The sequence below is a fragment of the Stenella coeruleoalba genome, assembly GCF_951394435.1.
Source record: "Stenella coeruleoalba genome assembly, chromosome: 13".
NCBI lineage: Eukaryota > Metazoa > Chordata > Mammalia > Artiodactyla > Delphinidae > Stenella > Stenella coeruleoalba.
In genome coordinates this window covers 31900498-31925058 of record NC_137159.1, presented here as the reverse complement: position 1 = coordinate 31925058, position 24561 = coordinate 31900498, and the positions used below count along the sequence as shown (strand labels likewise).

At 43.0% G+C, this 24561-nt stretch overlaps 1 protein-coding gene across 1 annotated transcript in view; it reads left to right on the top strand.

Annotated features, from left to right (window-relative positions):
- Nucleotides 1-20536, top strand: part of ANTXR1 (ANTXR cell adhesion molecule 1) — a 246169-nt gene extending 225633 nt beyond the window's left edge. Inside the window, exon 18 of the mRNA XM_079940437.1 lies at nt 16388-20536. Coding sequence (XP_079796563.1) covers nt 16388-16648 — 261 coding nt within the window. The 3' untranslated portion in view covers nt 16649-20536. The remainder of the gene's footprint in view (nt 1-16387) is intronic.
- The last annotated feature ends 4025 nt before the right edge of the window (nt 20537-24561 follow it).

Below are 24561 nucleotides of genomic sequence, written 5' to 3'. Positions count from 1 at the left end.
CTTCCACTGAATAAATAAAATGTACTGGTCATTAGCAACATCCTTTATTTACAATTAAGGTGCTGAAATCTGCAAAAGCTCTTCTCCATTTTATATCCTGCCTCTTTCCAAAAGATTTAAGATATAATTTTTTTTCCTCTTTATGATTCATGCTATACGCTCACTAAATATAAACCTAACAAACATTTCTTCCCAGATCCTACAGAACGTAAGCTCAGACCAGCCTGGGAAGAATTATCACAAATATTTAATTAATGAGCCAGAATTAGTGAGGTGTTTCGTGCACCATGGAGATGAGGCATTTTGATACCGGATCACGATCCCATTTCAGATCTAACTCTATGCGGTCTTGTAATTAGGAAGAGTATTTGCGCCCAGTGGAGGCCTGAAACCAATTTTGAGGTTGGAGAACGTAAATCAATGCTTTTTACTCCTAAATGAATCCCAGATCTTGAGTGCTATAAATTTTTCATCACTGTGTCTGGCCGATCGCAAACATCAGCCATGACCTTTCAGGGCACTCTGGCAGGAGCCTAGCGGCCCTCACCTGAAAAGCAGATGAGTCCAGGAGGATGTCAGAGGCCCCTCGGAGTCAGCTGGGCAAGGACCGGCTTGTGCAAATTTGGAGCGGGTAGCCAACGGCACGGTCAAAATTTGAGAGTCATTCCAAAGCCCAGCGTGCTCCAGCAGGCCACCACGATGGCCTGCCACAGCACCTCAAATGCCCAGTATTGGGGCCGCCCCTTTAGAGTAAAACTCTGTCTCAGGAGTTTTCCTATAGGAGTTACATTATTAACGTTAGAGGTTCAGCTGATCTAGCAAATCCCAAAACAATACAGGATAGAACTCTTTTTTCTCACATGTAACCTTCTGAGAATAAACTGTCTAAAGTCAATATGGTGGCTTCATGCTGTCAGGGGACCAGGCTTCTTCTGTCTTGTGTCTCCACTATCCCAAGAGTGTGGCTTTCATCTGCATAGTGCAAAAAATGAAAAGGGGATGGTACGCCCCTCCCTTTTAAGGCACAACCTAGAATTTGTACACATCATTTCTCACATCCAACTGTTCAGAGTATAGGTTACTTGGCCACACCTGGACACAAAGGAAGCCACACCCACCTGCGAATTCCTGCACCACACTAGGTCAGCATCACTTCCCACCTCTTGAACCAACTTATGCAAGGGAGGCTGGGAAACGTAATCTTTACTATATTGTCCTGTGCCCAGTGAAATGCCAGGGTTCACCTGCTGGAGGAAGAAAGTGAAAATGGATATGGGAGACAATTAACCATTTCTATTTACAGTGTATACTTGTGGACATGGAAAGAAAGTGCCTATTAAGGAATAAACCTTCATAGTGGACCCAGCGCATGGATCACACTAGAGACTTGTCACATACAAAGCATAGAGGACTGAAAGGCAAAGGCACTCAGGACAAGCAAGTTTTGATTAGAAGGAAGAGTGGGGATATATGGAACCCTTCTCTAGGAAGAGCATCTAGAGGGCACCGAAATTCTGAGGAAGTTAAAAACAGAGACATAGAGAGCTGGAAGAGAATGGTGGGAGCGGGGAGGTATCAGGACCCAAAGCAGATTCTCAAATGTGTAATATTACTGGTGGCCAATTCTTTAAGTAGCCATGCTTCTTGAATCCCTCTGCCCTAGATTCATTCCCATCTAAAAGCACATGTTGCTCAAAAGAAAGAGTTCAGCATTAAACAGAGCTGGAGTTATAGCTGTGCTCCATCATTAACTTGCAGAGAGACCCTGGACAAATTACTTAGCCTTTCTGAGCCCACTTATACATTTTTGAATCACGGTAATAATATTAACCAACAGTGCAATTAGGTGCACAAAATGAGATGATGTATATAAAACAATTAGTACTGGGCTTCCCTGGTGGCACAGTGGTTGAGAGTCCGCCTGCCGATGCAGGGGACACGGGTTCATGCCCCGGTCCGGGAAGATCCCACATGCCGCGGAGCGGCTGGGCCCATGAGCCATGGCCGCTGAGCCTGCGCGTCCGGAGCCTGTGCTCCGCAACGGGAGAGGCCACAACAGTGAGAGGCCGGCGTACCGCAAAAATAAATTAATTAATTAATTAAAAAAAAAAAACAATTAGTACTAAGCCTGGCTCAGTGAATGGTATATGCAATTAGTATGAAAACTTTTCACCTCATAACAAGCAACTGGTCCCTCAAATAAGGAGCTTAGCCATTATGACAGGGTCATGGGATAGAAAAATGGTGCACGTGTGAGATGCTGAGAACCTAAAAGACACATACCTATGTCTCACTGGCAACAATATAGCAATCACAAAAGCAAAATATTCTTTATTTTTTAATTAATATTCTCTCCACTTGGGGAAAGCACTTTGATAGCTACAGGCATGGGAAAAGAATGCGTCCTAAAGATGGATTCCTCACATTGTGCAAAAGAAGAAAACAAACCTTCATCCATGAGCTTCTATCTATGGAGCAGGATGAGGCCGGAGCTATGCACCAGATGAATAAGTAATTTCATAATTTTACATTTCACATCCAAGCTAAATAATACTCTTGGCTAAGCAATCTCAGTTTATCTTCTGGCACCAAATTTTTTAAGGCAAATACCTCAACATAAATAAATTAATAAATAGAAAGACTATATTAATGATAGTTCTAAGTACTCAGAGTCATTTAACTGGGATTATGGACAAGGATAGGGAAAATATACTCAAGATTGTTAACTGGAAGAGACAGAAAGGGAGAGAAGGAAGGCTGTGAGTAAAATTAGTTCATCCTGGGTCACACTTTCACTCACTCAGCATGACCATGCCACATTGTTTTTCTAAATCTTAGAAAAGTGCATGAAAGCAACATTATTACTGAGAACCATCCAAAATGTCATCCAGGCTTTTGGGAGAAATAATTGCTGCACTGCTTAGCAGGACCCATGTATATTGAACAGGATGCCACCAGTGATGAGAGGATGGTCAAAACCAATGGCTGGTTTTTAGAAAGGCAAATCTAAGAAACAATATTTAGGGCATGTTACACCAGGTCAGACCAATTCAGCACCATTTGCTTCCTCTTGAATCAACAAATGTTTTCAATTAATTCCATCTCTGAAGTGTGTGACCCATGGAATCTCTGCATATATCTTCATCTTACTACCCTGAACACTCTGAATTTTGAGTCCCTTTGGCTACCTGATCACTTTTCCTGAATCTCCTTTCTCCAATCCTATTCTTTTTTTTTTTTTAAGATTTGTCAGTTAGAACCAGACAGGTGCAGACATAATATGCCAAGGTTTTATATAATGATGAGACATAAATACAGTTCCTTATGTCACCATGCATGCTTTTGTCTTTGTTGACTGCAATGGTATATTGACCTTCCTCAGGAGCCATCAGAGAGAGTCCTTCTCTACTTGGACTTACTAATTCATTCATTTGCATGGCAAGTAATTCACTGTAACTTTGGACATAGGTGAGACATGGGCACTTAGCAACCTTTCATGGAACCTTGGGACAGAGTTTATTCATCTGCATTTGGGTGGCAAGACTACTTTATCTTACTGTGTTTCCTCTCTGTCAGGGTACTTATTAAAATATTTTTTAAAGACGTTCAGGTTGGAATGATAATTGGAGCATATGTGTTCCACTTCACTGCAGAAGCAGGGGAGACCTTTCAACCTTGAGCTACCCACTGGCAGCATGGGAGTAGGTGACAGGATGTCTCAGGCCCAGCTCATATAAGTAAGCTCGCACGAGTGTGTAAACAGGCAAAATCCCTTCGATATTGCAACATCATTCCCAGGCTTCTCCCAATTCAACCTTTTCTCATCACCATAACAGCCTACATTTCATAATGAATAATGCAGAGTAATATCAAGAATACAAAAAGGGAAATTTGTGATGGTTTCCTTTGGGGTTATATCTTTCTCTCATCCAGTGAGCTTATCTTTCTCCTGGGGACCCTTGGATTCTAGCCATGTGAAGTCCTAGCCAATCAGGCAATAGGCAATGAGTAGAGCACAGATCAGGATCCTTACCAACCTTTGAAGAGTGTCAAGTTCAGAGTCCAAAAAAAAAGAGAAACCCACAACAACTCCTGTGCTCAGCTCCACAAACCAGGAATGGCCCTACTAGGCGAAGCGATGAGTTATTTCAGTATTGTTCTGTAACAAACCACTCTAAACATAGTGGTTTACAATGGAATATTTCACAGAACTACAACAAATAATTCTAAAATTTGTATGGAACCACGAAAGACCCCAAATAGCCAAAATAATCTTAAAAAAGAAGAATAAAGCTGGAAGCATCACATTCTCTGATTTCAAGCTATACTACAAAGCTATCATAATCAAAACAGATTGTATTGGCACAAAAACAGACACATAGATCAATGGAACAGAATTGAGAGCCCAAAAATAAACCCACACATATATGGACAATTAATCTATGACAAAGGAGCAAAAAACATGCAATGAAGAATGGACAGTCTCTTCAACAAATGGTGTTGGGAAAACTGGACAGCCACATGCAAAAGAACGAAACTAGACCACTATCTTACGTTATACACAAAAATTAACTCTAAATGGATTAAAGACTTGAACATAAGACCTGAAATTATAAAATTCCTGGAAGAAAACATAAACAGTAACCTCACTGACATCAGTGTTAGCAATGTTTTTGTGGATCTGATTCCAAAGGCAAGGAAAACAAAAGCAAAAATAAATAAGACTACATCAAACTAAAAAGTTTCTGTACCATGAAGGAAACCATCATCAAAACGAAAAGGCAACCTACTGAATGGGAGAATATACTTGCAAATCATATATCCAGTAAGGGGTTAATATCCAAAATATATAAAGACTCATACAACTCAACAACAACCAAAAAAAACAAACAACCTGATTTTAAAAATGAGCGTAGGATCTGAATAAACATGTTCCCAAAGAAGACATAGATGGCCAACAGGCACATCACTAGTTATCAGAGAAATGCAAATCAAAACCACAATGAGATATCACCTCACACCTGTTAGAATGGCCATTGTGAAAAAGACAAGAAATAACAAATGTTGGAGAGGGTGTAGAGAAGAGGGAACCCTCATGCACTGTTGGTGGGAATGTCGATTGGTGCTGCCACAATGGAAAACTGTATGGAGATTCCTCAAAAAAATTAAAACTAGAACTACCATATGACCCAGCTATTCCACTTCTGGACACTAATTCAGAAAGACATACGCACCCTTATGTTCATTGCAGCATTTTTTCCCATAGCCAAGGTATGGAAAAAGCCTAAGTGTCTATCAATGGATAGATGGATAAAGAAGATGTGGTGTGTGTATATCTACTCAGCCATAAAAAAAAAATGAAATCCTGACATTTGCAACAATGTGGGTAGACCTTGAGGGTATTATGCTTAGCTAATAAGTCAGACAGAGAAAGACAACTACTGTATGTTATCACTCATACATGGAATCTAAAAAACAAAAAACAAATTCATAGATACAGAGAACAGATTAGTGGTTACCAGAGGGGAAAGAGGTTGGTGGTGGACAAAACAGGTGAAGGGGATCAACTGTATACTGATGGATGGTAACTAGACTTGTGGTGGTGATCACTCTGTAGTGTAAACAGATGTTAAACTATTAATGCTGTATTCCTGAAACTTGTATAATAAGATAAGTAAGTAAATACATCATAGTGGTTTAAAACAATACTTTGCTATTTCTCTCACAGTTCTGTGGGTTGACCTGACTCGCCTGTATAATTCTCACTTGGGCTCTGGTCTCTCATGCAGTCAGATGGTGGCTAGGACTGGAGTCATCGGGGGTATATTGGGCTAGACGTCCAAGCGGGCTTCTTCACTCACCTGTCTGTCCTCAGTGCTCTCCACATGGTCTCTCTTTATAGTAGAGTAGCCTGGAACTCTTACACCGAGTCTCAGGGCACCAAAAACAGGAAACAGAAATTTCCAGGCCTTTTAACGTCAGTCTCAAAGCTAGTACAACATCACTTCCATCATATTTCATTATTCAAAACTATCACAAGCCAGATTCAAGGGAGTGGAGAAATAGACTCTTCCTCACCAGGGGGAGGGGCTTATACTCACAGGAGGGAAGGAATTGACGGCAGCCATTCCTGCAGACAAGCTACCACCAAACAGGGAGAGAGAATTCTTTGGAACAGAAGACGTTCTCTCTGCCCAGACTGCTCTGAGAGAGGGCCCCTCCCCTGCTGCTCCTGGGTGGCCCAATGACTAAAGCAGCAAAGTAAAATTTGAGCAAATACAATTGTTTAAAATTGGGGTATAGAGGAATTAATAAACCCACACCACTCCTAGACTTCAACAGATCAAGCTGATGGAAAATAAATAAAAGATACAGAGGCTTTAACTGATCTAATAAAAATAGATTTTTGGATATTTATTTAACAGTGCACCCATCAAATAGAAAATTCAAATTATTTTTTAAATTTGTAAAAAATTACTATAACTTAGGCAACAAAGAAAACCAGAAAAAGGAGAAAAAAGTATAATTTTTACAGGCCACGTTTTCCCACCACCTCACCACAATAAAAATTTATGGGAATTGGAAAAAAATCATAGCCTTAATTTTTTTCATTATTAAAATGAAAACAATGAGCTGAGCGTTCAGTTAAAACTTAGAAAAGAATATGAAACAAATCTACAAAAACAGAACTAAGGAATCTATGAACATAAGAACAAATTAATGAAAACCAAGCAAAAAGAGTAGAGCTGAGAAATAAGTCTTAAAAAAAAATTTCTTTGGAAGTACCAATATCATTGACAAATCTTTGAAAGTCAAAAAAAGTCAGAACATGTAAATATGTATATTATTGATAATGACAAATGGGGTATTTATCATCACAAATTAAGATATTTGTTCAATTGTAAGAATTTCCTGTGTACAAAGTACAGGGCTATGCAAAGGATTAAAAAATCTTATGGAATGAATGATTTTCTAAGAAAGGATAAATTATGGAAATGGACTCAAGTACAAAGCCTGAAGAGGTCAATTCCGGTGACAAAAACTTTTAAAGGCATCGAAGAGCTGCACTCAAGAAAACCAGCATGTCCAGAAAGATTTTGAGAGAATTTTCTCGTGCTTTTAGTGAACTAATAACTCTTTTCTTTTATTAACTTTTATTGGAATATGGTTGCTTTACAATGTTGTGTTAGCCTACACTGCACAACAAAATGAATCAGCCGTAGACATACAGCTATCCCCTCGCTTTTGGGCTTCCCTCCCATTTACGTTACCACAGTGCATTAGGTAGAGTTCCCTGTGCTATACAGTATGTTCCCATCAGTTGTCTATTTTATACATAGTATCAATAATGTATACGTGTCAATCTGAACTAATAACTCTTAAGCTATTTCACAAATATAGAACATGTGCAAAAGATGAAAATCTTCCCAATTCCTTTTGTGAAAGTTAGCATTACCTTGATGACAAAAAGAGCAACAAAAGAAAAGTGGCCCATCTCACATACGAAATTGGGTGCAAAGATCCTAAACTAAAGATTAACAATTGATTCTAGAACTTTTCAGAAGTTATTTTAGAAATGTGAGGATAGTTAGAAATTAAATAGACTCAATGCCCAATAAGGAATTTAATAACTGCGTTTGGTATTTCCATGTCACAGAAGGTTATGCAACCATTGAAAATAATATTGAAAATGGTAAGGGAGGGACTTCCCTGGTGGTCCAGGGATTAAGAATTCCCCTCCCAGTGCCGGGGATATAGGTTCAATCCCTAGTGGGGGAACTAAGATCCCACATGCCACGGGGCAACTAAGCCCGCGTGCTGCAACTACTGAGCCCGCACGCTCTGGTGCGCCACTACTAGAGAGAAGCCCGTGCGCTGCAACGAAGAGCCTGCTCGCCGCAATGAAAGATCCCACATGCCACAACTAAGACCTGATGCAGCCAAATAAATAAATAAACTGCTGGAAAACATAAAATCTATTTTAAAAAAAAATACAAATGCCAGGGGAGAAATGGTCACAGCATTTCATTAAAAAACTTTGATACAGGATGATCCCATTTCTGTACATATATGGGCCACTCTGTGTGTGTATTGGGGGGTGGAGGTGGGCGGGGATGTGATCTGAAAGAACGAGCACAAAATGTTAACTCTCTGAGTGTAATCATTGAAATTCTTCCCTCCTCCTCTTCTCCCTCCTTCCTTTGTGCATTTTCCAAATTTTCCACAAAGAAAATGTAGAACTTTGTAATCAGATTAAAAAGGGGGAATTTTGTTCTTAAATAAGTCTTATCTCAATAGTAATAGCAGTTCTTAACAAACCCTGTGTTTACAAGTGTCCCACTGAAGATGTGCCATTTTTATTTCTACCCTTTCATTTCTCTAGTTTCCTCTTGTTACCAAATATTTCCTTCATGCTTTCATCTTACCCTCCAATTTGGCATCCAAAGAAGTTATTATGGAGAGCAGGCCAGCGTGTGTGTCAGCAAAATGAATCAAATAACTAAAGGAATTGACCTTGGATCCTTTTCCATGAAGAGCACATACAAGGCAGGCTATTACATGAGATTTATAGACAGGGCAAGTGTGTGGTAGCGAAAAGGGAGCCGAGAAGGATTCTGGCATCACCACTCACAACACACCCTTCTCTTTGCCCTCAGTTCTGGCTTTGGGAAAGAGGAAGAAGGCAAGACAGCTGTCTCTGTGCCACTTTGTCCCTGTCCTAGACTTGGGCCTATGAATGGATGCTGTTAAATGAGTCGCCAGAGTATGGTGTCTTCATTTCAAGCGATGGACCAAAGCTGAAGCGTGTGGTTCAATAAAGGAAACAGCATGGAATGGCAGAAAGAAACACCAAGGGAGCAGGGCCGATTTGTGCTGAGGAACCTGGATATTTTCCTGTAGAAGGTGGGGAGGGGAGACATTGAAGAATTTAAGCAGGAAGACAACATTGAATGTGTGTCTATGTCTATGCATATATATATGTAAATTTTTATATATACAGGCATATATACATCTTATATATACTTCTATGTATCCATGTGCATGCAAACGTGTATATCTATGTGCACACATTTTATTTATGTTTGTGTGTACATATATACATTTTATATGGAAACCAAAATATCACTGGAAAAGAGAAAGGCTGAAAGCAGGAAGACTGGTATACTTAGAAGTTACAGAGGATGAGCGACAGCGAGGGTATGGAAAAATGAGTGGAGAGGAAAGATCTTTGGATCTTTGTGAGAGGAAAGATCTTCGGATCTATGTGAGAGGAAAGATCTTCGGATCTATGTGAGAGGAAAGAATCAGAACTCTGCTTCCCCCTGATTGTGGCAGAAGATGGCCACCCCCCAGTTTCCACTTACATCCCCTCTATTCAAGGGATCAACCCTAACTGACTAACTACCTGCAAACTCAGTCATAATTCCAAACTCCCAGAAGAGAGAATCTGACCGGTCTACCTCAGATTAGGCGTCCACCCGCTGGTCCAGTCAACTATAGCCAAGGCCAGTGTCACACAACACAAATACAGTTGCTGAGATCCATTTATCTGTGGGACGTCTGACTGCTGTCCAACTCCACCTCTGGACTATATTCTTCATGAGGGCCGGGAATGTGTTTGGTTGCTCAGTGCTGTCTGTGGCACCTTATAAGGTGTCCAGGACATAGTTGGCACTCAAAAACCATTTGTCAAAAGGATGAATGCACAAATGACTTAACAAATGAAGAGAAGAATCAGACAGAAGAAGCAGCATGATGGAGTCATCCTATCCAGCCCCCCATCCGTTCATTGTTCATGTGTCTCATTTATCACCAGAGCACCTACTTCAGCAGAATGACATCAGTTGCTTCACCACGTCAATGAGTTTTGTGGTCTAGCTTGAGAACCAACCCCCATTTACAAGAGTGATGTAAGTTAGAAATTATGCTCCTAATTCTAAACAACTGACATAAAACAAACTTTGGAAACCGACTCCACTTAACATGAGAAATACCTCCAAACAAGACAATCAAGGGGAGAACTAGACCAGAGAGTAAAGGTATTTGTCGGATGAAACTTGGCAGACCTGTTCTTTTTCCATCTGATTATTTTCATATTCTTCCTGTGAAATCCAATTTCCTTAAGTGACCTCTGTTCATAAGAAACGATTTGGTCTAATCTGTGGAAGCCATGGCATATTTTTAACCTCTGAAGGCCAGCTCCCTCTCCACTGAGTGTGCCTGATACCCAAACAGATGTTTTATAACACTCAGAACACATGAGCTCACCACTGGTGAGTCTTCTGCATGCAATCAGCCCTCAGATCTTCTCACATTTCCCCTATCATCCCACAAACCCAAATTCAGAACTCACAGGCAAGCTTGAATACTTACCATGGTAACAAAAGAGGAGAACATGGAGAATCCAATTTTGAATTTTCAACTTATTAATGTTTTGCAAATCTGATGGCCAGCTGGAAAATATGCAATACAAAGAGTTAACCAAACTAAGTAGTATATAAAATGATGTGCAGGGCTTCCCTGGTGGTGCAGTGGTTAAGAATCCGCCTGCCAATGCAGGGGACACGGGTTCGAGCCCTGGTCCAGGAAGATCCCACATGCCATGGAGCAACTAAGCCCGTGCGCCGCAACTACCGAGGCTGCACTCTAGAGCCCGCGAGCCACAACTACTGAAGCCTGCACACCTAGAGCCTGTGCTTCACAACAAGAGAAGCCACCGCAATGAGAAGCCCGTGCACCACAACGAAGAGTAGCCCCTGCTCACTGCAACTAGAGAAAGCCCACGCACAGCAACAAAGACCCAACACAGCCAAAAATAAATAAATGTATTTAAAAAAATTTTAAAAAAGATGTGCAAACTGGCTGCCCCCAAAGAATTCAGATTAAAGTATCCAAGTTAAAGGGTTCCAACGCAATTTGAATTCTCATAGAATTTTAAAATATTGAGGCTGAAGGGTCCTCGGTCTAGCTAGCACAACAATTTTGTTTCAGATGAAGATGAAGCAGCTGAGACCCACAGAGAGAAAGAGACTTAGGGTTTCACACACTAGAGGCAGAACTGGAGGTAGGAGTCTGCCTCCCGGCCCAGACCCGCAGGGCAGACAGACCACAGTCCCACACCCCCAGTTTCCTGACTGTTCTCCTTGGATCATCAGTGTCTGCAGTTCAAAGCTGGGAAGAAGCCAGAACGTGCTCAATCAGATCTTTCATCCTGACTACACCATGATCGTTTCAAAGTGTGTCCCCTCCAGTTTAGGTAAAGAGCTTTGTTGAAGAACAGCCTCCTTTGATAAAGCAATAAAAAGCAACCCAAATTTTTAAAGGTAACATGTCAACACTTCAAGTGTGGAAATCAAGGGAAGCACACAGGATTCTCGCCACCCCTACCCTGAGAGTCTAGAGAATGGTCCAAAGAGACCATCAGGGGATGACTGAGGAGATGTAAACACACAGCCGTGAGTTCATGAACCTTTGATCCTCTGAGAACCTAAACCTGCAGGGAAAATCTGAGCTTCCTACGAAGGCTTGCTCCACCTCAGAGACCCTCAAAGGTGTGAGCAGTATTGAGTGCCAACTTCAACTCGAACCTACTGCTGCTATGAAGATCTCAAAAGGAGAAGACCCAGATGGTGCCTCAGAAATAATTCCCCAGCCATTGGGGAAACAAGGTTTATATCGAGAAGACTACCAAGTGGCAGAGTACAGTCTTCATTAAACAGATATTTGTGGAGAGCTTAGGATGGGCTAGGGTGGACATCCGCAACAAAGAGCAAGAATTTAATTGAAAAGTATAAGCAAGGCCAGATCACAGATAGCATATGCTATCAGAGGGAGGCATTTGGATTTTATTTTAAGGATCCTTGGGGAGCCATTGAAAGACGTTAACCTGGGGAGTGAACTGACCAGATTACGTTCTGGAAAGATCTCTCCATCTCTTGATCTGATCTCTTGATCAGATCTATGTTAAGAGCTGATGGACTGTGGCCAAGTGCCACACTGTGTCTTACCGTCTACAAGTGCCTCGCGGCATTATCTGCACTTTTAGCCTGTGTTCAGGATAATACGGTAAAAAGGGGGGAGGAGAGCCTAAAGCAAGCAAAGAGCTAGGTTTTAATCCCATTTCTACAGTTTCCCAGCTGGGTGGTCTTGGGCACGTTATTTAAATAGGTCTGAGCCCTCAATCTCCTTTCTTTACAATAAATATATAATAATATATATAAATATATATATATAAATATATATATATTTATATATAAATATAAATATATATATTTATATTTTTATATTTTTATATATTTATATATATATAAATATATATATATATAAAAATATATAATAATAATACTTAGCTCATGGGGTTTTGATAATAAAGTGGATGATGTGCCTGGACATTTCTAATAATCCTCCCAACACCATTATTTCAACCGAATCAAAATGACATTTTTCAGCCCAGGAAGAGCATCACCTAGCATCCTGCTAAGCCTCCACTTAGCAAGAGATACTGTTGCATTTTCTTCTTACAATTTAATCAGGACATTTTGTTGCTCATGTGTGAAAATAATTGGCACATATACTTTGTAAATGAGCAGTGAGGTAAACTGAGGTCAAAGCCAAATATTGGATCTGAATCAAGCAACCCGAAAACAATACTGCAAAGAATTCAACTGGTTACAAAGACCAGCGTAGGAAGTAAGTGCTCCATTTGTCCTAGCAAACTTTCAACCAAACACTGGTGCAGATTTGCTGGCATGTGTGACACTGAGAACATCTGGCCTTTCGATTATCCTCTCGCAAGCAAAAAATGATGTCGTGTAAACTGATCTTAAAGCCAGCTACATGGTCTAAGTGTTAACAGTGTTTGTGTTGGCTCCTTTGGCTCCCGGTTTTAAGAACTTAATTTGTAGCCACACCCCTCCCTGAAGTCCTAATTGCGTCTTGCTGTAACTGACCCCAGGGATTTGTTTATGCAGGGTCTGCATCTTCTTTTCAGGATGGTAAGTATGTATAAATGCATCACTAGTCAACTGTGTGTCCTGTAAGAATAAGCTACAGGAGTGACGCAGCAACGGGAGGACAGAAGAAGGTGTGGAAGAGAGCCGGCTCTGGGAGCTGCTCTGGTCATGTGTCCAATGCTACAGTTTTTTCCCTGTATACCAGTTTTATTCTAGAAGCCAGGTGAGAAGGGTAGAGGTTCTAGCCTGCAGCTCTCCTAGGAGGCACTGAACTAGGAGTCTGAGCACGTTTCCCCACCCAGACTCAACTTCACTTACCAAACACAATGTGCCAGGCACTGTTCCGAGCCCTTCAAGAAAACTGGTTAAGTTAATCATCTTGACCGGGAGTGGCAGGTGGTGTATTATCCCCAGCCTACATCTCTCAGTGGGATATGACTCAGGGGGGCGTGGCAGAGGCTGTGAGCTTGCCCCCGCCCCTCTGGCTCTGGGCTGCTATGCTGGGCTCGAATGTGCTGGGTCTGTAATGAACCACAGCCTGTGCTCTGCAGCAGGTGCCCGTGGGGCACCCCTGGGGTGCTACTGACTATAGGAAGGGGGGCTCTCTGCCTCTCTCCCACCCCCACCCCTGTCCTTCAGCTGCTGTGGCCAAGAGGCTGTGATGGCAGCAGGGGAGGGGCTGACCGAGGAAGATCTTTCTCCATCTCACTCCCATCGCCCCCCCGCCAACCCCTGCCTGCTTTTACTCCATCTTTAGCTGACAGATGTGAGAGATCGTCTTCTGTTCCGTGGATCCTTTCAAATCTTTCTGAAGACATTTAGGAATCCTAATCTGGGTTATGAACAGAAGAAGCCTGGCAGCTCCTGATTTTGTCTCCAGCAAAAACACTAGAGTTGGGCTTCCCTGGTGGCACAGTGGTTGGGAGTCCGCCTGCCGATGCAGGGGGCACGGGTTCGTGCCCCGGTCTGGGAGGATCCCGCGTGCCGCGGAATGGCTGGGCCCGTGAGCCATGGCCGCCGAGCCTGCGCGTCCGGAGCCTGCGCTCCGCAGCGGGAGAGGCCACAACGGTGAGAGGCCTGCGTACCGCAAAAAAAAAAAAAAAAAAATTTGTGTGAAATAATTAAACGGGCCTCTGAGATAATGCACCTGCTCTCTTGGCCCAGCTCACCATCACTGATCCCTAAAGGGAGGGAGAGAGCAGTGGGATGACCAGCCCTAAAGGAAATCTAAGCCACGTGGGGACTTGACTCCAGGCACCAGCAGCTCCTTCCCCAGGATCAGAATTGTCCTTCATCTTTAAAGGAAATGGGCCTCTTGGTCTGACTGGGCATATCTAGGAATGAAGGGCAGAACACGTAGTACAGTAAATCCCAACTCTGAATTGTCCGTTACAGGAACTTATCACAGATGGTAATCGTTAGAAGAAAGAGCTTTATCCAGGATCATAAATAAAGTGTAACCGAGGCTTACATTTATAAAGCTATAAAAGAGGGCTGCTTGGACAAACGGGAATTCACAGCACTGGGTCACAAAATTGACTTAACCCGTGAAAGTCTGACCGTGACCTGGGAGTTCTGGGCAATGATGCAGTGAGAAGATGGTAGCTGATTTCTGCAGTTAGTGGACCCCAATCGAAACCTAATAAAGTTAGGTCATGGTTTAATCTCATGAAATGCAAGCTCAGAGAAAATGGGGTGCTGACATCTAAATGCGGCATTGTAATTCCTAAACCAACAGTGGAGCACAAAACAAGGGCACTGCCTTCCAGAAGTTTCTCACCTAGTCAGGGAGCCAAGGCATTTACAGATAGAGCAATGATAGTATGCAGGCTTCGGTGTGTGGCGTAGACTGTAGCTAGAAAACTCAGGGAGGGAAGCGAGGGATGAGTGGAAGCAGGACCCTTCAGGGAAAGACGTGTGGAGGAAAAGGGACTTGACTCGGGACTGGAAGGATGGATGGGGTGTACACGTGTGAGGAAAGCTTTGCTCGGGGCCCCGCCAGCTCCCACAAACATTCACCGTGCCCCTGCCGTGACGCTCCCCAAGCCAGGTCTCAAATCACACACGTGTATTTCCCTCTTATCCTTCAGGTAACTGGTCCTTAAAGTCCACAGCCTCACTCTCTTGGTCCCCCTCAGGCCCGTCCTCAATAGGCCTGGAAAGGGAAACTGTGGCCCCTCTGGACACGTCCCATCCAGTTTGGCCACCACAGGATGGGCGTCCATCCTGACGAATGAAGCCAGGAAAAATGCCGTACTCCCTCCTCGGCGCCGGTATAACGCTTGTATCGGGTTAAAATCAGGTTAAAATGAACAGGAGAGGAGAAAGGGACAGGGCAGCCTCAGAGGGGATGGCCCCGATTCTGTCAGCATCCAGGACACACAGTAGAGAGAAGAAGATGCCCCGATAGGCGTGGGAAGTTTAGAAAAAGGCCAGGACCCCACAAGGCTGGCCGGTACCCTGCCCAGGCAAGAAGGGGAGGGTCGAATGGGAAAGGTGAGGGGGGTCCACACACCAGAAGGAGAACATCGTGACAGGGAGAGCCCCTGTGCTCCCGTCCCTTGCAGAGCCCAGTGTTGGGTGAAAGGCTCCCAAGTGCCTGTTGAGACTGAAGGTATCTGTTGGGGGGCAGGGCGGGCGGGCCTGTGATTCTGGAGAGCAAAGAGGAGGTGCCCCAGGGGAGAGAGGGCTACCTAGGGCTGGCTTCGTATTCTGGACTTTGAAGAGGCTTCTGCAGGGGTTCCAGGTGTCTACTCTGCATTATCTAGTCAGGTACCTGGGAAGGGTGGGGAAAAAGCTGGATTCAGGGTTGATGACTGCTTTGCAACCAAAGGTCCCCGGGTTGTATTTCTTAAGAACCTAAGGGCACCTGGGCAGGTGCGACAGCAGCTGGAAGAGGGATTCCCCAGGGAAAACAAAAGCAGGATAAACTGTCCATGTCAGAGCTCTGGGGAAGGCAGGGGCTTGGAGCGGGAGGCTGTATCTACTGGTGACAACAACCCCACCTCTTCCTAGTTGTGATTTAACCTTTCTGAGCCTCAGTGTCCTCATCTATGAAATGGGACGACTGATAATAATACCTGCCTGGCAAGGCTGTTGAGGAGATTAAATTCAACAACCTCTGTCCTCACCTTGACCCTGTGCGTCCAGTTAAGGTCAGTCCCCTGCTCTTCCACCTCGTCGAGAGAGAGAGGCTCGCGAAAAATGAAATTGAGCAAATAAGTTTGCAACACAGTAAGCCCAGAAGAAGGGAACGAGGAGCTTATTTGTTGTCGAGTTCTGGTGTAATGCTCTGCTGAGCGCACGGACATAAACACGGCGTCTGCTTGCCACGTATTTTTCAGGCTGCCCCCCTCCTGCACACTGCCACCCGCCCTGTTGTAAGCCCCCAGCAAGCATCAGCTCATGTTTCCTTCTCTCTGATTCTCTTCCAGGGACGCTGTATCAACTTCACCAGAGTCAAGAACAATCCTCCTGCCAAGTACCCCCTCAACAATGCCTACCACACCACCTCACCGCCTCCTGCCCCCATCTACACCCCACCCCCCCCTGCTCCCCACTGCCCTCCCCCACCCCCCAGTGCCCCCACCCCTCCAATTCCATCCCCACCTTCCATCCTCCCCCCTCCCCCTCAGGCTCCCCCTCCCAACAGGGCACCACCCCCGTCCCGACCACCTCCTAGGCCCTCTGTCTAGAACCCACAGTTCATGCTCTGGGTTCTCTCAGAAACTTTGGGGAGGAGGCTCCTCTGTGGTGTTAGAACAAGTCTTTCCAGTTAAAGGGGGCTTCCACTTTGGAAATGAGTGGGGATGAAGCCCACTGACGTTCACACACTTTAAAAATTGGTTTGTAACACCAGTACACCGACAATTGTGATCAGAGGAAAGAAATCGAAATTTTGAATTGCCTGAAAACAAACAATGAGGCAACTACAGTCACAATTATAGCCAGCCAGCCATCACCTCTAGAAGGTTCCAGAGACGCTGAAACTGCTGAGATGCTCTAAATGGGATTGTGTCTCATGGAGATCAATAAGAAAATCGTTTCTCTGAGGGTGAAATGCAGAGTCAGATAAGAAATAACATTGCTGGGTTGCTAAATGCTGCCTTCCCTCTTTCACTCCACCTCCATCACTTGACCCTGGACCCTTGGCCTAGGAACCAAGGAATCCTCACCTCTATGTGCCACCCAGGAAGGTCGAGACCCTTTGCCTACATCTTTGGGGAAAGATTGGGGTCCCCATTGTGGCAAGAAACTCAACATCATACAGGTATCCAAAAGCATGTTCTGGGATTTGCAGAGGAGTAAAAGGATATGCCTTATTTTCCTTCCAAATTCTCCCAGTTTCCAAGTGAGGAAGAGGGCGGTTGTTTACTGAAGGAAAAGGTATGTTACCATGTTGCTGTGTAAGTGAAATCAGGTATGTGCACTGACAGGCGAGTACTGATGGGAGCATCAGACAGTTTCTAAAACCCACAGACCATCAGCAGCTGGAGGTGGCTGGCTTTGGCCCAACATGGCCCCTAAATCAACAGACAACGGCATCGTCAAAGAGCAACTTGTTAACGCCTCATGTTAAAAAATCAAGATTTGGCTTCAATTTAAATCACTTGAGATACGAAGAAGTGATTGATCCTATTTTCCACAGACAAACATTAGTTGATCTTCCCCAAATGGCATCACTAGCACCTACCACACAATTTCACTGATTTTGTTTTTCTTTCTCGGTGAAGTTGTGCACCAGAGATTTCTACGTAGAGCTGAAAGACAATAGTCCGGACATACTAAGGAATTTATCCAAAAAAAACCACATGTGTTTGTGGATACAAATATATTTCTCCTTGGCTTTTCAACATACTCACAAATATTATCAGCTGCCTGAAATTCCCACCATGCCTGGGAACCACTCCACTCCTCCAAGTCTTTCTGAATCTGCTATCACCAGTAAGCTCTATAATCACTTTCTAAACATTAGGCTTCATCACCCAAGGGCGAAAACAGAGGCCACCGTTTAGGGCCTCCTGCACCAGCCTGTTCAAAATTACCTCCCCCTCCAACTTTCCACACATCTTAAAATTCCACTCCCGAAACCCTTAAATCTTTTCAGGAATGAAGCAGAATATTAAGTAAATGCAAACTTAGTGCTTCGGGCTGTGGTCTCCAAAGATCCTTCAAAAACCCATCAAGCCAGCCTCATTCTTTCATCTTACTTAGAACAGAGACATAGGACCTAGCATGCATTCCATACACACCAATGCTTGTAGCCATGGCAGACATTGCTAATCAATCACAGCACCATCTTCCATGGAGCCCAGTGATTTCTACACAATCCTCAAATCATAATTCCAAAGAGCCACCACTAATCAGTCAAAATTGAGACATAAACGATCCCTAATTGCCCTCTCAACTTTAGAAAGCAAAAGCAAACAAGGATTGTGTGGGGGAATGGGGAAACCCTTGGGCATTAAAGGTACAGTCAGGGGAGAATAGATCTAGGCAGAGTGCCCTAGTCGGGGTCCACAGGCACTAAATCTGCATTGCCAACACCAAACTGACACTTCCCCAAGCATACCTCAGACCTGCCCTTCTCCCAGCCTGCCGCTGCCAGAGACTCTCCCAGCTTCCTCCTAGAGCTAAAATCAGAGATATTTTACAGGGCTTATGAAAGCAACCTCCCTCGCTTGCCCCCAACCTGGCCCATATTGTCTGTTTTTAGAACATTAGGTTTCTTCTTGAGTATAGTCCTCCATAAAGCAGGTGACAGAATGTCTTGGCCACCTGCAGTGACATTGCTGGACTCCAGAGAACCATTCCATAGGCGAATGGGTTCCCCAGGCTCACAGCGTAGAGGCGTTGAGCCCCTGGCCACTGTTTTGACTGCTGGCGGTACAAAACAGTCCACCCCACACCACTGCTGCATGGCTCACTGTGGCCATCAGAAAGTTCAAGCCAAGATGTTGACATTGTTGTGCATCAAGATGGCAGGCATCAGGTGAGAATACGCAACATTCAGGATCCCAACTGCACATCAGTCAGAAGCCCTGTGCAGTTTCCAAGATGTTGTTTTGGTGAACTTTTAGATGAAATAGGGAACTGCAAATATATGATGACTTTGAAGAGGATTAGCAGGGTTTGTCCTTAAAAGCGACTCTTCATGTCAACCCCAGTCATTTAGAATTACAGTGGAGAAGGAGAAACCTCTATACTGTATGAACAAGGTAATATTTTAATAGTAGGCTATTACAGGCAGGAAAATTCTTTAACTGGTTTATAAAATCTATCCAAACTTGTGTCATTCCCTGTAAAAGGTAGCAGACATATGATTGTGATTAGGAAACTGCACAAAATTATTTTTTCAACCCTCATGTTATTGTCCTCCTGAAGTTTTTTTTTAATAAAAGCCAACTTTTTGTTGTATATATTCATATTCCATGTGTTAGATGGAAGCATTTCCTATCCAGTGTGAATAAAAGGAACAGTTGTAGTAAATTATTATAAGGCCAATGATATTTCATGGCAGGTTATTCTACCAAGCTGTGCTTGTTGGTTTTTCCCATGACTGTATTGCTTTTATAAATGTACAAATAGTTACTGAAATGACGAGATCCTTGTTTGCACAGCATTAATAAGAACCTTGAGTGGTTACCTCTGTTGACGACCAGTTCACAAACAGCTTCTGTCCTGGAGCTTGGCCCATACTCCAGTAAGACACAAGGTCTCTCTTTTACCAAAGTCAAGAACAGAGCTAGTGGACATATTAATTAGTAGTCTTGGATATCTGGCCATGGATAACCTCATTGTAAATATCACTAGAATGGGCAGAGATAATCTGGAAGTCTCATATATACTAAAGTCCAAACACTGTGTCAGATGAGGGAAATCCATCCAAGAACTAGAAAAAAGTAATGATGAGATAATGAGCAACAATTTCAGCCCAGTGCCAACTCAATAAAAAACAATTAATGCTGTGTAAAAGTGGGTTGAATTAGTTTGCAAACTATATAAAGATATATGCCATAAAAAGCCTATTAATGCACACCAGATGGGAATGGGATGTTCTAGTCAATTGTGTTTTCTAGTTATCTGAACTCTACTATATTAGCATACTTGGATAAGCAATTTAAAAGAATTAGAATATGATTTTTTAAATACACTTAACATTAAACTCTTCTAATTCTCTCTTCTATCTGTGATAATTCCTAAGACAGTATGGATCTTCAGTGCCTCTGAGTCAATGTTATAAAAATCAGTTATTGCTGTACCTGCTATAGGAGACTGGGCTAAATGTGTACAATGACAAACCCTGGAAGTTGCTTTTTTAAAAAAAATAATAAATTCTTAAAATTAACTCTTTTCCTAGTTGTGTCTTTGTTATGAAAATGAAGTGTAGGTTGTTCAAGTGCTTAACATCCTGATCATAAAAATGGCTATCACTCTGCAGATTAAATTATTTTGCGCCCTCCAATAAACTCTTCACTGTCTTGATTACTCTCATTTCTTCTTTAGCTGTCCAACATTCAACATATTCTTTATTTTTAGGAACAGTTTTAGATTTTAAAAAGTAACACGTGCTGGGCTTCCCTGGTGGCTCAGTGGTTAAGAATCCGCCTGCCAATGCAGTGGGCATGGGTTCGAGCCCTGGTCCAGGAAGATCCCACATGCTGTGGAGCAGCTAAGCCCATGCGCCACAACTACGGAGCCTGCGCTCTAGGGCCCACGAGCCACAACTACTGAACCTGTCTGCCACAACTACTGAAGCCTGCACGCCTTGAGCCCATGCTCCACAACAAGAGAAGCGACTGCAGTGAGAAGCCCGCGCGCCTCAATGAAGAGTAGCCCCCACTCACTGCAACTAGAGAAAGCCCGCACGCAGCAACGAAGACCCAACACAGCCCAAAATAAATAAATCATTTTTTTAATTTTTTAAAAAAAACTTTTAATTAAAAAATAGTAACCCATGCTAAATGAAACAGTGAAGTAAAAGTAGAGATATAGAAGCACACAGGAAAAAAAGTAAATGTAGTGGATCAGTCAAGATTGTTCGGCTGCCTGTAACAGAAACGTGGCTATGATTGATTTGACTCACAGAACAAGGACTCTAGAGGTTTGCTATCTGCTTAAGAAACCAGGCAGTGTCATAGACAGTGCTGCAGCAAATACCCTTCTATTTATATAGACTTCAAAATATTTTTGTTATTTCTGCACCTTATTCTCCTTAGCGGCTTCCATTCAGCTCCTCCTCCTCTTACATTTTTTGTAGGTAAAAGAGTACTAGTTCCTGAATCTGTTTCTTTACAAGTCCTCATTAAGCCTTGAGTTCATCTTAATTGGAATAAAACCCTCTGAAAACAGAAAATCACGCCACAATTTCTTTCCAAGATTTCATTAATATTCAATTTAAATAGCATTTTGGGCACATGCAAGTTTTTAAATTACATTCTTCATTAAATCATTTTGAGAAAACTGGCTTGCAATTTGGAAGGAAAAAGAGAAGTTGGAGCCCTACCTCACTCCTTCCACCAAAATAAATTCCAGCTGTATTTAATTTAAGTGTAACAAATAAAACCAGGGAAGTACTAGAAGTAGTACTTTCTGTACGGTATAAAGAATTTTTAAATCTTATATATTGTTTGACTTGCCAAACAAATTTCAATGATTGAGCTCTGAATGCTGAGTAGTGCTCCAATGCATTATGTTGAATAAACAAAGAAACCAACAGGAATAAGATCATTGATCAAGTGCTGACTGTGAACTGGAGCGGGAGATCCAAAATTATTCATCACTAAATCCAATTTTCTATCTTCAGATAAATATGTGTTTCCCTGAAGTGTCACTCAGGTATAGAACAATCGATATAAGTTTGTCCATTTAATACATTGTAAACAAGGTCAATGTTACTTACAATTATCAAACATTTTGTATTAGGCCATAGGGTTGGCATATGCAAAACAGATGAAGTTATTCGGTTTACAATTGTATTGTGTTGGCTTGAACCATGGCATCTCCCTCCTGAAGTTATCATACCTAAACAAATTAGAAGGTTTATAATTCCACTGGGCATAATCTTTAGTTCCTCTCTTTTTTGCTCAACGTTCAAATGATCATTTAGTTATATAAATCCTTCCTTCTCTATTTAACTTGGAACAGTTTTAATTCTTGGAGTTAAAACTGTGCAACATCTCCTTTGTTTAGTTTTAAATATAATTTCACAATGTACTTATAAAGCAACAGCAGCAGCTGACAAAATGCCTGAGTCACTTGAGAGTTCAGAGCAAATCTCTGTTAAATGATGTTCAATTAATTGTGCACATTCAGTACTTTTTAGCCAGCATATTTAGTTGAGAGTTTCTTATAAACATTAAAATGGATGCAACTCAGAAAAGACATATTTCTTTGGAGTGAAGTGGCTTGCATTCTTGCAAAGCATTTTAAAAGTACAAGAAAGAGGGACTTCCCTGGTGTCACAGTGGTTAAGAATCCACCTGCCAATGCAGGGGACACAGGTTCGATCCCTGGTCCAGGAAGATCCCACATGCCACGGAGCAACTAAGCCCGTGCACCACAACTACTGAGCCTGTGCTCTGGAGCCCGCAAACCACAGCTACTGAGCCTGTGTGCCACAACTACTGAAGCCCACACACCTAGAGCCTATGCTCTGCAACAAGAGAAGCCACTGCAATGAGAAGCCCGCGCACCGCAACAAAGAGTAGCCCCCACTCGTCACAACTAGAGAAAGCCCATGCACAGCAACGAAGACCCAATGCAGCCAAAAATTAATTAATTAATTAATTAAAAATTTTTAAAAGTACACGAAAAATTGGCACTAAGAGTACAGGAACCATTTCATTTTCTTCTGAAAGAGAAGTCATAAGACAGGAGACCTATCAGCCACCCATCACTGACACTTTCAAGCACTTTGGAGTTGCTGCCAAGATAGTGGAGTAGGAAGACCCTGAGTTCACCTTCTCCCATTGGGCACACCAAAATTACAACTATTTACGGAGCAACTATCAATGAGAATAACCTGAACACTAGCAGAAAAGATTTTCTGCAACTGAAGATCTAAAGAAGGAGCCACAGTGACTTTGGTAGTGGGAGCAAAGATGCAGTATGGTCAAGACCCACACCCCTGGGTAATGACCCACAAACGGGAGGATAATTACAATTGCAGAATCTCTCCCGAAAGGAATGAGGATTCCAAGCCCCAGGGTCCTGCACCAGGAAGACAAGCTCCCTGAGTGTCTGGCTTTGAAGGCCAGTGGGACTTGCTTTAGGGAGAGCCAGAGACTCTGCTTTTACGGGGCACATGCAAAATCACACACGCTCTGTGACCCAGAGCAGAGTCAGTAATTTGAAAGGAGCCTGGGTCAGACTCACTTACTGAGCTTGGAGAGGCTCCCAGAGAGTCAAGAGCCAAAAGGAACACCCTCTGAGGACACAGATGCTGGCAGCAGTCATTTTTGAGAGCTCATTTTACCACATGACCCTGGTGCTGCCAAGCACCATTTTGGAGTCTTCCTCTAGCCCATTGGTACCAAGGGCTTACCCACTCACCAGCTGGTCAGCACCAGTCCCAGGACCCCTCAGGCTAAGAGGCCACTAGTATAGGAACTAAGCCCTGCCCAGAAGCAGGCCAGGCACAAGCCCCAGATACCCTTGTCCATGCAGCCAGCCACACCAAGATTTAGCCCCACAGACCAGCAGCTTGGCAGCCCCTGCATGAGTCAGGGTCTGGCAACAAACCATGCCAGGGATCAGCTCCATCTACCAGCTGACTGCAGTAGTGGGTCCCATCATAACAGAAGGGCCCAGCAGCTTACACAGGGTCACCCCTAAAGCATATAGCTCTAGTGACCAGAGAGGAGTATGCTGCCTGGCCCCATAGGACATCTGTTAAATAAGATCACTTCTCCAAGATCAGGAAGCATAACCAACACACCTAATACATAGAAATAGAGAATTAGGCAAAATGAGGGAAGAGATGAATATATTCCAAATTAAGGAACAAGATAAAACCCCAAAAGAAGAACATAGTGAACTGTAGATAAACAATCTACCTGGGGCTTCCCTGGTGGCGCAGTGATTGAGAGTCTGCCTGCCGATGCAGGGACATGGGTTCGTGCCCCGGTCCAGGAAGATCCCACATGCTTGTGTACCGCAAAAAAAAAAAAAAAAACAATCTACCTGATAAAGAGTTCAAGGTAACAATCATAAAGATGTTTAATGAACTTGGGAGAAAAATGGATGAACACAGTGAGAAGTTTAACAAAGAGTTAGAAAATATAAAGAAGAACCAAACAGAGCTGAAGAATACAATAACTGAAATAAAAATACACTAGAAGGAATCAACAGTAGACTAGCTGATACAGAGGAATACATTAGCAAACTGGAAGCCAGACTAGTGGACATCACCAAAGCTGAACAGAAAAAAGAATTTAAAAACATGAGGATACTATAAAAGACCTCTGGGATAACATTAAGCATAGTAATAGTCACATTACAGGGGTACCAGAAGGAAAAGAGAGAGAAAAAAGGGCAGATAACTTATTTCAATAAATGATAGCTGAAAATGTCCTTAATCTGGGAAAGGAAACATTCATATCCAGCA